General features: G+C 50.1%; 1 protein-coding gene across 1 annotated transcript; it reads left to right on the top strand.

The window, feature by feature from the left end:
* Nucleotides 1-12,973: 12,973 nt before the first annotated feature.
* Nucleotides 12,974-15,911, top strand: LOC127208255 (serine protease 30-like). Its single transcript, XM_051167652.1, has 6 exons — nt 12,974-13,061; nt 14,336-14,362; nt 14,501-14,648; nt 14,731-15,002; nt 15,364-15,524; nt 15,651-15,911. Exons 1-6 carry the CDS (start codon nt 13,010-13,012, stop codon nt 15,897-15,899), a joined length of 909 nt encoding a protein of 302 aa, XP_051023609.1. The 5' UTR covers nt 12,974-13,009; the 3' UTR covers nt 15,900-15,911.
* The last annotated feature ends 208 nt before the right edge of the window (nt 15,912-16,119 follow it).

The raw sequence follows: 16,119 nt of genomic DNA, 5'->3' as shown, positions 1-16,119 counted from the left end.
ACGCCTTGGATGGAATTATAATCTAATAAAGGAAGGAAAACAATAAGCCCTGGGGTGCTAGGACATGACCTTCACTGGATGGGGTTGCTGAAGAAATTCCCAGAGAACTGCTGGTTTACAAAGTGGGGGGAGGGGCCAGAGAAGGACTCAAGCAGCTAGTTCCTGGGTTCTTATGTTCCAGCTGACAAAAGGCCTCAGCTTGGCTCCAGGGTGAGGGGCTCAGCTTCCTTCTTAGCCCAGAATTTCTGTGCCTTCAGTCCCACCCACCATCGGCCCAGCCCTAGTCTTCCAAACAAGATGGCCTAACCATCTGTCAGAACTGTGAATCCTCTTTTCCAGAGACCAGGCCTTTCCTGGCTGGCACCAGGCCTTTGTGTCTCCCAGCATGAGAGCCCTGGTGAAATTCCTGTTTTGAGGTCCATTGCTTCAGTTGCTGTGGCTCCAGCTCCCGGGTGCAGGCTCAGCTCAGAGGGCTGGGCCATAACTCCAGGACTCACTGTGTGCACCTGGGACTCTGGTTCAAGAAAAGTGTTCCCTGCACATGTCCTGCTCTGTATAAGGGGCCATAAAACTTGCTGGGGCCTGCAGATGGAGACCTTGGACTGTTGGACAGTCTCGGAGGATTGACCCCCCTGATTGGCAAATGTGCCTTTCCTGGGCACCATCAGCCTTCTACAGCTCTTACAGAGCTCTGACATTTTCTCCAGAGTTAGGTGGGGACCTAACGGCCTGTGACAAAAGTCATCACAGCAAGAATACTGCCTGCAGCATCCCTGAGGTGCTCCCCCTCCTCTGCTCCTGGGTGCTCCACTCCCACTTCACTCCTGGGTGTTCCTCCCTGCACTCTGTTCCTGGGTGCTCCCTTCACACTTCACTCCTGGCTGCTCTTCCCCCCACTCTGTTCCTAGGTGCTCCCCTCCCACTCTGCTCTTGGATGCTCCCCTCCCACTCTGTTCCTGGGGGCTCCCCTCCCACTCTGCTCCTGGATGCTCCCTCCTACCCTGTTCCTGGGGGTTCCCCTCCCACTCTGCTCCTGAGTGCTCCCTCCCACTCTGCTCCTGGATGCTCCCCTCCCACTCTGTTACTGAGTGCTCCCTCCCACTCTGCTCCTGGATGCTCTCCTCCCACTTCACTCCTGGGTGCTCCTCCCCCACTCTGTTCCTGGGTGCTCCCCTACTCCTCTCCTGGCTCTTTCCTTGAATTTTGAGCTCTTGAAGGGACCTTTCCTCCTACCCACTGCAATGTTTTCCATTTCAGGCACATCCTGGATGAACTCCCCGCAGTTTATCTTCACATCCCTTTTGTACCTAGTATGAGAAATGTTACAGTCTAGGTAGGGGTCATGATCAGATTAGTTTTCTCAGCTAGTTAAGGGATTAAAAGGCAGGGAAAATCGGGAACAGAACAGGCATCAGCCGAGAAATCTTGTACTGTAAACTGGAGCAGCCAACACCAGCAGCCAAAGATTCTGGGGGTGAGGAAACACATGCTTGCGGCAGACACACAGAGAAAAAGACCCTCCGCCAAGCAGAGTGGGCAGCCCAAAAGCCAAAAATCTCCAGCTCCTCTCAAGGCTTGGGGTTCGAAGGTCTCTGAAGAGTTTTCCTCCCCCAGTTTAAGGCTGGTCAGTTTGAGGAAAGACAGGATGGTTGATTAGCCTACAGCTATGTTGGACCACATGCTGGTCTTGCTGGGCATCATCCTGCAGGTCAGCTAGTTCATCCCAGGGGGCTTGCTGCTGAGAGACAAGAGCCTCTGCGGCCTTTGTTTCAAGCTGCCAGGCTTTGTCTCTGCTCAGGAGGGTGAAGAAAAAGCCATCCATCTTGAAGTTCACTATCTTGATTGTTTCAGCCACAGCCCCTTTCCGTACCTGTCTGCAGCTGGGCAGCTGGGGAGTCTGCCTGTCTCCTAGTCTCTCCTCACTCCCCAGAGAACAAGGGTTTTATTTTCTTCTTCTTCTTCTTCTTCTTCTTCTTCTTCTTCTTCTTCTTCTTCTTTTTCTTTGGTTTTTCAAGACAGGGTTTCTCTGTGTAGCCTTGGCTGTCCTACACTCATTTTGTGGCCTAGAACTCACAGCGATCTGCCTGCCTCTGCCTCCGGAGTACTAGGCTTAAAGGCATGCGCCACCACGCCCAGCTAGAATAAAAGTTTTAAAACACACACTTAGCCACAGGTCTTGTCCACTGGTTGGCCAGCACCTCTCCCTTGCTTCTTCCACCCCAGACACTACAATCTCCCACATTTCTCTGATGGTCACTAAGTCACATGTTCTATGGGACTGCCGACCAATGAGATGAGTGGAATCTCAGTAAGACTTTGTTTTTCTCTGATACAAGGGCCACACTGAGCTGGGGAATGAACCTTCCCATCAGCTTACCTTTAGCCAAGGATGCAGATGCAATGGCTATACGTCAGCAGTCATCTTAGGACCAGGAGGACACAGGTTGGCACCTGGGACAGTTAATCTCAGTTGTGAGTTTGATGAGCTCTAGAGTCTCCTGGGAGATGGCTCTCTGTGCATGTCTGGGGCACTATCTTGGGTTAATTGAGGTGAGAGGTCCTGCTTGTTGCGGGTGGCACTAATCCTTGGGTTGTGCTACTGGGCACTATAAATGGAGCAAATGAGCCGAGCACTTAACATTTGTCGCCTTCTGCTTCTGTACTGCCTGAGCGTGAGCGGCTGCTTCAAGCGCTTGCTGTCGTGACCCCCGTCCACCAAGATGGACTAGAACCTCAAACCAGCAGGGAAAATAAGCCATTTTTCCCTTGAATTTCTTAGGTCAGGTAGTTTGCCATAAAGAGGAATGTGACAAACATAACAACCCAATGGCAGTGAGCAAAGACTCCAAAGCTGTGGTTGAGATGATGCAGTTGGGTGCCACCTGCACCCTGGGTGCTCCCTTCCATCTGGCTTCATTTTCTTTCTTTCTTTCTTTCTGGTTTTTTTTTTTTTTTTTGAGATAAGGTTTCTCTGTGTAGCCCTGGCTGTCCTAGAACTCTCTTTGTAGACCAGGCTGACCTAGAAATCACAGAGATATGCCTGCCTCTGCCTCCCAAGTGCTGGGATTAAAGACATGGACCACCATGCTCGGCTCTGGCTTCCTTTCTTAAGCTACCCCCCCCCCCCGTGGTTGGTGTATAAGTTGATGGCATGGGCACTACTCCATGGTATGGTTAAGGGGACGAAGAGAGAGAACAGCTGGAAGCATCTGGAAGAGTCCATAGCGGAGAGAAACAGCAGTAGACGGGACATGAACACACTGGACCTGGCCAGGACAGAAGCAGGAGCAGGGCAGAGAGAGAAAGGATCCCAGGGGAAGGGAGCATGAACGGGCAGAGTGGGAGTGAGAGAGAAGACAGGGTGAGCGCAGCCAAAATAGTGAGGTTGTAAGGAGACCGAGCAGCTGGGGAGAGGGAAGCCCATGAGCTGGGGGAGCTGAGGGTGGGGGGGGGAGCTGAGGGTAAGGGAGAGCTGAGGGTGGGGGAGAGCTGAGGGTGGGGGGCTGAGGGTGGGGGAGAGCTGAGGGTGGAGGGGAGCTGAGGGTGGGGGGGAGCTGAGGGTGGGGGGAAGCTGAGGGTGGGGGGGAGCTGAGGGTGGGGGGAGCTGAGGGTGGAGGGGAGCTGAAGGTAGGGGGGAGCTGAGGGTGGGGGAGAGCTGAGGGTGGGGCGGAAGCTGAGGGTGGGGGGGAGCTGAGGGTGGGGGGAACTAAGAAGGGCTGGGATGCTAGCCTGGACTCTGAAATGTGTAACAGGCACATGGGACACCGAGGGAGACTGGAGGCCAGCATGAGCTTCAGTGTGTTAATAGGTAGTAATTTGTCCCTTCCTCCAGTGATAAGGGGAATTGGCCTTTTTTTTTTTTTTTTTTTTTTTAGAGGGGAGCTCACTTCACAAGTTCCTGAATGCCCAGAATTTGGGGAAATGGAGTTTCCTTTGAGCCTGACAAGTGGGTGGAATTATCCTTTATTTAAAGCAAAGTGTGTGCCTAATGACACACCTGCTTCAAACATTCTATTTCATAGCAGTTTTGAACTTGCAGGAAGATTTTTAAGCGTTAGAAAGCGGCGTAAAGGTTGGCCTACTTGTTATGACAGAGGTACAGTTAGATGCCATCTGCATACTCAAATCACAATAAATTACCCAGATGATGAAGGATTTGGGCTCTTACCTGCTCACAAGAATTTCAGACTCTCAAACCACCCACCAGTTGTTTCCAGGCGGCCTTGGTCTTCATCTCATATTAATTCAAGAGCATGTCTTTGCTTTCCCCCTCCTCTCGCAGGCATCCCAGTGCACGGAGCACCATGGGGAAGAGCCTGGCTGCTGTCCTTGGGGAACGCTGTGTCTTCAAGCTCCCTGAACTGGCTGGGCTGTGTGGGCCCCATATGGCACTAGAAGAACGGCCTGTCCTTCTCAAGTCACTCTTTGACCCTTATGTTCATGGTCCATCCATCCAGGGGACCAAGGACCTGGTCCTGTGAGCATCTGAAAAGAGCCTCAGATAGCACAAGACAGACAACAGTCCCCAGGACACCATGGCCTCTGCCCATATGGAGGGCTGTACTGGCCTTCAAAGGACAGGCTCCGCTGCGACTTGTCAGACCTCTTCTTTCCAATCTCTAGTGACATCCCTCTCAGCCCTTGGGCTTCTGTCCTGCTTCATTGGCTTACAGTCACTCCCTGGGTGGAACCTTCTGGTTTCCCAGTGTCATATACTGTCCATAGACAGGTGACTTTGAAGGGAAAGCTCTCCCTGTGTGTCTATCAGTCACTCGACCCCTGTATGCAGAGGATAAATAAAATCCAACCTCAACACAATCAGACCTAAGCCCTTCCACCCCCCCCCCCAAGCCTGTCCACCCCAGCATGTTGCTTATCTTAGCAAAAGAAAGAGTCCACCCTTGCAGCTGTTCCGTTGCTGGGCATCGGATGTGTAGTGACAGGGACTCACGCTGCTAATGGGCGGCTGATCTTCACTGCCAGCTTGGCCAGATTTTGAGTCACCTAGGAGGCTGGTAAGCACACCCCTGGATGAGAGAACCTTCCAGAGAGGAGTGACTAAGTGCGGAGGATGCCCCAAGCATGGGAAGTGCCAAACAAAGCAAACCAAACAAACTCCATTTTATGCTGGGCATCCATCTTGGTACCCACTATCTACTTGATTCTGACTTCAGTTCCTGGAAGACAAGTTCCCAGGACCCCTGACTCAGTGTCCCCGACCCAGAAATGTACAGCTGTGACCACCTTTTGGCTTCTGTAACCTGCTTGTGCAGACATTCAAGGACTATTTGGAGGTCGCCTTGGCTACCTAATTAGGTAGAGTAGACCAGCTCTTGCCTTGCTAGTGAGGACACTCAAGGTCTCTTCATGGTTTTGCCTTTAAAAATCCTCCCCTTGAGCTGTTCCCACCCCTAGAGGGAGAGCTGTCCCTGCCCCTCCCCAGTCACCCCAGGGCTCTCCTCCTTCTGGCATGCATGAAGGCAAGAAAGACTCATCTTCTCCTGGCAGGGAGGGGGTGAGCATGGCCACTAGAGATTTGACCATGCTCCAGTGTGTACATGGACAGCACAAAATGAGTTTGCTTTTTCCTTTTCATGAGGGAGGGGCACAGACATGGGAAGAATGGGAAGTGAGCTTGATCAGGGTACATGGTGTGAGATTCCCCAATAACCAATTAAAAAAAAAAAATCCTTCCCTCATCACACTTCATGTAGCAATTTCAAGTTTGGGTCAGAGATTCTTCTCCCACTATCATCTAATTAATAAATCTTCTTTTTAAAAAGAAAGATTTATTTATTTATTATGTATACAGTGTTTTTTGCCTGCTTGTATACCTGCACACCACAAAAGGGCACCAGATCACATTATAGATGGTTGTGAGCCACCATATAGTGGCTGGGAATTGAACTCTGGACCTTTGGAAGAATAGCCAGTGCTCTTAACCTCTGAGCCATATCTCCAGCCCATAATAAACCTTTTAATTACAATTAAATTGAGTTTATGGTCTTTTCCCAGGGGTCAGGAACTCCATAACACCACGATGCTATGCCCACATATAAGGTCAAGTGACCATGGTTCAAATGCTCAGAGATCAAGAACCAAAATCAAGCCTTCCTCTTTTAACTTGTCAACAGGTATTTTGTCACAGCGACACAAAAGTCACACACACACAGTGAGAGCCAGGAGCCCCTTGGGCTTTTCCTGTAACGTTTTACCCGAATGAAGCAACCCTACTCTGAGATTTAGCCCCGGGAAAAGAAAACAGATTCACACAAAAAGTCATAGACAAATATTCATGGCAACTTTATTTATAGCCAACAAAAATCTCAGAATAGTCCGAATGTCTTTTAACTGTTGAGGGAACAATCAAAAATTGGGGGGAGGGGGGAGGGAAGGAACAAGCAACTTAAATCAAATAGTGTCACTCTCCTACTCAAAGCCTGTGGTGACTTTTCCTTTAGCCCAGAGACAATGACATCCTCTAGGGCTTCTTCCAACCTCCCTGGATCACCTCACAGCAGCCAGTGGCTTCTTACCTACCTCCTGGAACACCCTCAGGCAAGCCTTTGTCTCTGACCTTTGCCCTTGCAGCTTCTTCTTCCCTCCTGTCCTGTGGTCCACTTCACCACTTCCTGTTGCTCTCTGACCACAAGTCTATTTATAGCACTGTGGCTCCCTAGCCCACCACCTCACCTCTCCCCTGCTTTCTGTTTATCTCAGAACATTTTTTAAATTACTGTTTAATGTGTTCTAGATTCCTTGTTTTGTTTGTTTGGTGGTGGTGGTGGTGGTGGTGGTGTGGTGATTTTTGTTTGTTTGTTTTGTTTTAAGATAGCCTTGGATGGCCTGGGACTTGGTCTTGTGGACTAGGCTGGCCTGCAACTCTCAGAGAGAACTGCCTGCTTCTGCCTTCTGGAGTGCTGGGATTAAAGATGTTTGCCACCATGCTTGGCCTGTTTACATTTTTTTTTTTTAATTCACGATCATTTGTTTATTTTTGTGTGATAGGGTATTGCTGCACGAGCCATGGCAGACAGGAAGTCAGAGGACAATTCCAGCAGGCCGGTCTGTGTAGCTTGGCAGCAAGCACCCTTTCCTGCCCAGGTATCACCAGCCCTGATGATCTGTCTTAGGAAACTCACTAGTTTATGGGGATTCAAGTTGGTATCACCAAAAATGCTCTTGTACGGTGGGTCATAAATGCTAGTAATGGGCTGTCAGCTGGCGGTGGCTGCTGTGGAGCGCCTGATTGTCCGGCACACCATGTGGACCGCTCTCCTTTTCTTCTCGTTTCTCACTTGGTCATTAGCAGAAATCTATTCTTTATGGAGACCTCCTTATCGTGTCCCAGGGATTAGCCAAGTGTCCTAGGGGATGACCAGGTCCAGAGACCCGGTGAGAACCAGGAAACCCATGTGCATCCGCCACCTCTCTTGTCACCGTGACAAGGTACCTGACAGGAAACCCCTTAAGGGAGAAGGGAGGCTTTAATTTGGTTCAGTTTTTAAGTTTCATGATGGCAGAGGCATGTGGCTGAGACCCCTCATGGAAGCTGAGAGATCTTGGCAGGAGGGAGCCAAGGATAGCGAACCCCCACCGACCCACCCCCACAGACCCACCCCCTCTGACCCACCCCCGCTGACCCACGCCCTCAACTAAGCCTCACTCCTAGAGATTCTACCTCGGGGTGCTGAGCCAGCTCATCAGCCAAAGGCATCTACTGACAAGCCAGGCAGTCTTAGTCAGATCCCAGGACCCATGTAGTGCAAGGACAGACTGAACTGACACAGGATGTTCTCTGTCCTCCCCTTGTGCACTGTGGCATGAGTGTGCTCAGGGACACACACACACACACACACACACACACACACACACACACACACACAGAGCTAGTGAAACACGAGCCTGTGAGTCCATTTATATTTATGTTCAGAGGACAAAGCTTTTCTTTCTTTAGTTCAGCTCCATTATTTTGGTCAACATCTGCTCCCTATATGTTGGCAACCAAAAAAACCCAAACCAAAACAAAAAACAAAACAAAAAAAACCCCAACCAACCAAACAAACAAAAATACCAAAACCAACAACCCACCCTGTAAAAGCTCCCCTCCCATCAGAAACACAACTCAGATGTTAGTTACTAAGGGGAAAATTAACCCAAAACCCATTAGCTTTACTTGCCATTTATCAACCAAAAACAAACAAACAAACAAACAAACAAACAAACCCAACTCTTCCCATTCCCAGCCGAGCGTGGCGGAAGGTCCAGAAGTTCAAGGCCAGCCTTAGCTACACAGCAAGTTTGAGGTTAGCCTGGGTTACATGAGTCCTTGTCTCTAACCTTATTTTTAAAAAGTAACTGATTTTGAAAGACACACAGCTGGGAAGCACGTTACTAACGTCCCACCAGCTTTGCTGTGGGGACCCCCTATGACAGATGGGTTACAGTAAATCGTTGCCCTGGTTCCTTCTCATTGACCTGAAGCCACTTTTCCTGAGAACACTGACTGACTTCACTTTGGCTTTCTGAAGTCTGACGGGTGACACCTTGGCCTCCACATCGTATCTTTTCCCTTCCTAGCCTAAACCTTTGGGTCCAGATGTGGACATGTGGATCACTGGAGGAGTATTTTGTCCAAGGCTGTGACACACCGCGCGTGTACTTGGCCTGCTGCATGTTGGAGCTAGCACTAGCGTGGTTCTTCTACCCCGCCCTTGTGCGCAATCCTTCAGCAAACCACAGGGCCAGGATGTTTATACAGGACAATGGCCCAGTAGCAAGAGGATCTCAGCAACTTCTAGAATGAGCTGACCATTCGTCCGCTTGACCGGTGTCTCACACAAGAAGGGAAACATCTTTTGACATTGTGCCTTGGCTAGCAGAAAAATCACAAGAAGCTACTACCTGTCCTCAAATCAGTAAAAACAATAAAAGCCTGCCCCTCGGTTTGTTCAAAGCAGTCCCCGCAGCCCCCGCAGCTCCTGCTAACCTGTATGCTGATAGCCTTTGACTGGATGTCATCCGAGTTCTTCTCCTGGTCAACTCACGCATGGCTAGATCTGTCCACTGCCTCTCTGTGTAGCCTTGGCTGCCCTGGACTCGCTTTGTAGACCAGGCTTGCTTCGAAGTCCCAGAGATCCCCCTGCCTCTGCCTCCCAAGTGCTGGGATTACAGGAGTGCCCCACCATGTCTGGCTTGGGAGTGGCTTTGTTTTGTTGTTATTGTTGTTTTGTTTTTTAAAAATTGATTGGTTTAAACTCATGCCAGAGCCCACTCTGGACAATATCGAATAGATCCTAGACCAGGGAGTGAGGCTGAGAAATAAAAGAACAGAAATAAGAAACCGAGGCAAGAAATAGTCGGAAACACAGGATAGACTCGAGAGGGCCTGCAGTCAACACCACATGACACTTCAGCTTTATTCACCAGTTCAATTTATACACATCTCAGGCATGGGGAAGCAAAGCAGAAGCTCGCTTTCAGGAGATAATGCGGACAGTCTCACGGGAAAAGCAGTATAATCTCAAGCGACTCTCGGCCTTGGGACCACAGTGTGCTTTTTCTGACAGTCTGAAAACCTTGAGTGAAAACACTTGGCAGGACATCTTGCTTAATCACGGTCTCAGCAGTCTGTGTGATTCTTATGGTGGAGCAGAGAGCAGGAGAGCAAGGCCTATGGACAGACAGCCGGCTCCCGACAAACTCAGAAACCGTTGAAGTAAAAACAACATACCTTAGAGTCTGAAGAAAAGCAACCTAGGAGCCCGGTGTGTGTGTGGGGGGGGGTAGGGGGTGGGGCAGCTGTGATTGAGTGCTCCTGGGGAGACAGGGAAGGTGTGAGGTCACATGGGCTGTCCACTGCTAGGAAGGAACTGGGGCTGTCCCTTCCCTAGGGACAAAGGTCTCCACTTGCAAACTTAGTGGGAGCTGGCTTTGTCCCTATCTCACTCTAGTTGCGAAACAAACACCTGGCCGCTTCTTGGGCCTTAACTCATGTCTCCCTTTAACTAGGTGACACAGAGACTGGGTATTTCCACTCCGATGATTTTGTTTGGTTTAAGTCACACTTTATTTGCTATTTAGGCGGGCCTCGAATTCTCTGTGTAGCAAGTGACACTGAACTTCTGATCCTCCTGCTCTTTCCTCCCAGATGCTGCGATTCCAGGCTTGCCCTACCACGGCCAGTTTGTGTGGTGCAGAACTAGAACCCAGGCCCCCCACGCACGCCTGGCACTCCACCAATTGAGCTATATCCCCAGTCTTTTCCTTACTCTGGATTTTTTCAGAGTTTGTTTTTCATCTTTATCTATAAAATGGATGAATGAAATGAAAAAGGTCCATAGCCTTTTTTTTTTTTTTAAGAAGGAGAAGGCAAATGTGTGCACAGATACAACAGAGTCTCTCGGTAAACCTAGGGCTAGGCTGGCAGAAAGCCATAAATTTCCTTTTACCTGCATTCCCCAGATGCCAACTTTGCAGGCATGTGTGGCCATGCTTGGCGCGCGCGTGCGCATGTGTGTGTGTGTGTGTGTGTGAGAGAGAGAGATATTTTATATATATATATATATATATATATATATATATATATGAAAATTTGTAAATTTGTTGTGGGGCATATAGGCACATGTTATAAGCACATTACACATGTGTGCCACCATGGCACTCATGCTGAGATCAGTGGTCAGTCTTTGTGGGCTGGTTCTTGCTTTCTTTGTCTGAGATGGTCTCTTCCCATCGGGTGAGCCAGGTGTTTATGCTTCTGAAGAGTCCCCTGTCTCCACCTCCTATGGCTCAGTCAAGGTACACTGCAATGATAGACATTTGCATAAGACCCAGCTAAGGGCGTCATGCTTGCACAGCAGACGCAATAATTCACTGAGAGCGGCTTGTTTTGGCCATGCCCTTCTATCAGGACACTGTCTGCACAGGCCAATCGCAACGGAACCAACTCCAGAAAGCCCTGAGTTTAGACAGCGTGTGTGTGTGTGTGTCTGTGTGTGTCTATGTGCGCGCGTGCGTGCGGGTATGTGTGTGTGTCTGTGACCTTCAGAGACCCTGCAGAGAGATGGTCCACGGAGGCAAGAAAGAAGCCATTTTGATTCAGTATAGCTCAGTAGCTACTGTTGGTTCAGGCTTTAAGAGTCTGAGCCCAGTGTATACAGAAATCTCCTTGAAGAACAAAGTAAGCTAAATATAGATCAGTCATGTCTACTGTGAGGGCTAAAGTCATGTTTTAGGTTTAAATTACTGTGCTTAAGAGATTTATATAACAGGCAGCTGATGGTGGTGCATGTTTTTAATCCCAGCATGCAAGAGGCAGAGGTAGGTCTACAGAGAGAGGGAGAGAGAGAGAGAGAGAGAGAGAGAGAGAGAGAGAGAGAGAGAGAGAGAGAGAGAGAGAGAGAGAGAGAGAGAGTTGTAGAACACCCAGGGCTACACAGAAAAACCCTGTTTTTTTGTTTTGTTTTGTTTTGTTTTTTGAAGAGGGGCTGATGAGATGGCTGAGCAAGTTAAGAGCACTGCCTGCTCTTGCAGAGGACCCAGGTTCAATTCCCAGCACCCACATGGCAGCTCAGAACTGTCTGGAACTCAAGTTCCAGTGAGTGTGACTCCCTCGCACAGATATTCATGTAGGCCAAACACCAAATGTATATTTAAAAATAAATAAATAAAATTGAGAGAGAGACAGAGACAGAGAGAGGCAGAGATGTATATAACAAAAATGCTCTACCCTATAAGGCCCACTTGCCCAGGGACAGAGAACTCCTGGGAATGTTGGGGCATGTTCATGTAAGATAAGAAGCCACGTGACTTCAAGTCTATAAGCAAGGTTGATTGCCTCAGTTGCACAGGATGTTCTTGATCTCACCTAGGCAGGAGATATGTAGGCAGGAAGTACGTCAGGGCTGTATGCTTGCTCCTGACTGAACAAAAGCAGGAAGTATGTCGCCTTGTGGATTTTGATTTTATAAGCACCTGACTAGCATAATTTGGTGCCATTGTCTGGGAATTCTGGGTATGGATGTGGCCATGTCCATTGTCCTGGCTGGTATTTAATAAATTATTGGCTCAAATAAATTTAATAAAAATGTAATTTAACTTAATAAAAAAATGGCTCAAAAATTGTGGTAGTGGTCTTGTTCTAGGCCAATGAGATTAATACTACATCGAAAGTCTTTGTAAGCTCCGGCATGGTGGCACACATCTTTAATCCCAGCACTTAGAAGGCAGAGGCAGGCAGATTTCTGTGAATTTGAGCCCAGTCTGATCTACATGGTGAGTTCCAGAACAGCCAGAGCCATATAGTGAGACCCTGTCTCAAAACAACAGCAACATCAGCAACAACAACCCCCACCCCCAAATCACCCAACCAAAACAAAAAACCATCTCTTTGTAAAATCTATAAAGAGAGGTTCTATAAATTGCAAAAAACAAATTTGCAATAAGAGTCTGGGGGAGGATCCAGTGCCAGAAAAGCCTCTAGCCACCCAGAAGGGCGAAGGTCACCAGGCTGGAGAGCGTGCCCACTCCCAGCCTTCTTAAATAGGGTTGACCAAGAGCGGGCCATGAGTCACAGTAGTGAGACTGGAATCTGGCGTTCGGTGGTCCTGACTCATCTCTGAGTTTGGTGTGAGGTCAGAGAGGGCTGGGATCTTCTAGTTGCCATAGTCAGAGCCCTGGGTCTCCTAGACAAAGTGGGTAAAGCAATGAGGGTCCCCACCTTCCTGAAGGATGTGGGGGCAGGGGGGAACTTCCCTGTGCTAACCTCACAAGTGGAGTGGCAGAAGGCTATCACCTCCAGCTCCTGATGGGCCTCGAGTGAGCGAGCATGCCTGGCACTGAGCTACATGCCCGGAACTGCAGGGCAGGGGCCTGGGGGTTGGGGTGGGGGCGGGAACTGTTAGGTTATTGGGTTCCAGTTTGATTGCCTCTAAACACTGAAATGCAACCCTCCCCTAGTGCAATTCAAGGACTCTGACCTGGCTGCGCTGCGGGCTGAAGAGGACCCATGGAGCCCTGGGCAAGGTGCGTCTTTCTCCTCTTCCTGCAGTTACTTCCAGGTAAGGGGGGGTTCATTCTCCAGTCACCCTCAATTCCTCCCCCCTCACCCATGATGGCCTCGGCTTCCCTATGACCCTCAGCCACTCTCCCTAGACAACCAGGAGAGGGCTGGGGCGTGAAGCCAAACACCATGTGTGCGTTGATCCTCTGAGGAGGAGGAGTGGAAGAGGGTTGGCGGCTCTTCCTGAGTTGGGCACGTCCCTGAGTCAGGTCCCAGGCAGTAAGAGCTGTGGATGGAGTGCCCCGTCTCTTGTTTTCCTTTTTTAAAAAAATCTAGGAGACCTACCAAGACCTAGCCGACGAACAGGATATTCTCCACCGTTGAGTGGAGAGTGAGATCTGACTCTCACACGAACTCTGGTGCCCCTTTTCTGACCATGTCCCCTGGATGGGGAGACCTGGTGGCATTCAGAGGAAGGAAAGCAAGTTACCAAGAAGAGACTCGATATTCTAAGAGCATATATAGGGGGAGGAGGTCTCCCTCAGTCACAGACATAGGGGAGGGGAGAAGGAGAGAAATGGGAGGGAGGGAAGAATGGGAGGAAACAGGGGAAGGGCTAACAATCGAGATGTAATATGAATAAATTAATAAAATTAAAGAATGGGAAAAAAAAGTCTAGGAGAATTTCGTGTGTAAACAATTGATTTTGATGACATCCATCTCTTACTCTCTCTCTTCAACTCCCCTGGGCCTTCCCCAATATGTAACTCCTCCAACTTTATCATCTCTTCCCCCTCTCCTCCCCTCCTCTTCCTCCCCCTCCTCCTCCTTCTTCCTCCTCTTCCTTCTCCTTCAGTTGTAACTCACTATGTCCAGCTACTGCTATCCACATGCACATGGGTGTGAGGTCATCCAGTGGGGCATGGGCAACCTACCAGTGGCCACCCCTGCCAAAAGTTACTCTCCATCACTTACCAGCCATCAACTCTCAATAGGTCCTCAGCTAGGGGTGGTCCCTGGGAGTCACTCTCCATGCACAGTGGAGTCTTGAGCACCTGATCTTATGCAGACTACAGCTGCCTCAAGTAGCAGCTTAAGTTCAGTAGCTGTGCCATGTCCAGAAGACAGCATCTCACAGTGTCCCTCCGCATCCCGAGGCTTGTTTTCTTTCTGCCTCCTTTTCTGTGATGTGCTGGAGCTTGGGAGGGTGTGGCGAAGATTTGGAGGTCTCATTTAGGGCTGAGCACTCAGTTGCTTATTCTTAGTATTTTTGGCTGTTATGTGTGCCTGCGTTAATTAGAGCCCACTGAGAAACCTTTTCTTGTTTTCTAGGGGGACGTGGGGATATGTTGCCATCAGGTAATGACTGGCCCAGAATTTCCCAGGGAAAAGCCCAGGAAGGGGGCTGGAAGGAGTTGTTGGAGGTGGAGGGACCCGGGACCCAGGAGGGACTGGCCTTCTGAGAAGGTCCCTCTGCAGTGTGCGGCCATTCCAGAGATGCTGGGAAGATTGTGGGTGGCCAAGATGCTCTGGAAGGACAGTGGCCTTGGCAGGTCAGCCTGTGGACAGCCGAAGAGGGCCACATATGCGGGGGCTCCCTCATCCACCAGAGGTGGGTGCTCACGGCTGCCCACTGCTTCCGCAGGTAAGTGAAGAGTGGCTGCCATTCTCCTTGCCCTGCCGCTCTTCGGCAGATGCCTCAACTGTCTGGGCCTGTCCCTTCCTAGGTCTCTGAACCCTGGCTTCTACCATGTGAAGATTGGAGGATTGACACTCTCCCTTCTGGAGCCCCACTCAACCTTGGTGGCGGCGAGGAGCATCTTTGTCTACCCCACCTACCTCTGGGAAGACACGTCTAGTGGAGACATTGCCCTGATCCAGCTGGACACTCCTCTGCAGCCCTCTCAGTTCACTCCCATCTGCCTCCCAGAAGCCCATGCTCCTCTTACCCCTGGAACTGTGTGCTGGGTAACAGGCTGGGGGTCCACCCAGGAAAGAGGTAAGGGGTATGTTCACAGCCAGTCTCGGTCCCTGTCTAGGGGATGGACTGTCAAACTGTGGGCTTTGCCTTGTCCAAAGAGTCCACTGGTGGTGGATTTGGGGAACCCCACCTGGTGTCCAGGATTCTGTCTATTGCAGAAGTGGGTAAGCTGTGGCACAGCAGCCATGAGATTATGGAAGCTTCTGGCACAGTTTACAGGGGGCAGGCTGGAAGTGAACTCTGCTCTCTGATGCTGTTTTCTGGTTTGGGGACATGGGAGAGAATAGAACAGAGAAATGGCAGGAGGTCTAGCCTGTCTGCACTGTGCAAGGGTTCCAGTGGGTCAGCAGTACTGAGGCCAAGCTTCTCTCTGGTCCAGTCTTGGCCAGTGTCCTCCAGGAGTTGGCTGTGCCCCTGTTGGACTCAGAGGAGTGTGAGAAGATGTATCACATCCCGGAGACCAGCCAGTCAAGGAAGCAAATTATCCAGGCAGACATGCTCTGTGCAGGCTTTGTAGAGGGCCAGAAAGACTCCTGCCAGGTGACAGCAGCCCTCTGGGTCTCCCTGGCATTCCTGCCTATATTCCACACCCACACCCCAATATCCCTTGGCAAAGGGTGTTTTAGAAAAGTTTTTCTTGACCAGGCTCTCTTGCTTCTCCCTCAGGGTGACTCAGGGGGACCATTGGTCTGTGCCATCAATGGTTCCTGGATCCAGGTCGGGATCACCAGCTGGGGTTTTGGCTGTGCTCGGCCATACAAGCCTGGTGTATACACTCAGGTGCCTGCCTATGTAGACTGGATTCAGAAAACCCTGGCAGTGAACAACTCTGATGCCTGCCATTCCAGAGGCTCTGGGGCACACCAAATACTGCTCCTAGTGCTGTTGGCCTTTGTCTTGCCATGGGTTCTGTGAACCACAAACTCTAGAGTCTCGAACCCTCTTCTTGTAGGATTGGAGACTCCGAGGCTTAAAATAGACACTGAGAAAATGACTTGAAGTGTTTGAGGCCACATCTGGAACATGGGGACACGTCCTACCAAACACAGGCAGCCACTCACGTGTCACCTACTATAGGCCTGGTCCTGTTTCAGCTCTACTTGTGTCAACTCTTTTAGTTGCACAACAGTGCTGC

This window comes from Acomys russatus, chromosome 25 (assembly GCF_903995435.1).
Source record: "Acomys russatus chromosome 25, mAcoRus1.1, whole genome shotgun sequence".
Lineage (NCBI taxonomy): Eukaryota > Metazoa > Chordata > Mammalia > Rodentia > Muridae > Acomys > Acomys russatus.
This window is presented reverse-complemented; position numbering and strand designations above follow the sequence as displayed.

Excerpts from the sequence above, each read along its gene's own strand:
- LOC127208255 (XM_051167652.1), top strand. The coding sequence starts at position 13,010 with ATGGAGCCCTGGGCAAGGTGCGTCTTTCTCCTCTTCCTGCAGTTACTT. Across the intron at positions 13,062-14,335 it reads CTTCCTGCAGTTACTTCCAG|GGGGACGTGGGGATATGTTG; the intron begins GTAAGGGGGGGT and ends CTTGTTTTCTAG. Across the intron at positions 15,003-15,363 it reads GGGGTCCACCCAGGAAAGAG|TCTTGGCCAGTGTCCTCCAG; the intron begins GTAAGGGGTATG and ends TCTCTGGTCCAG.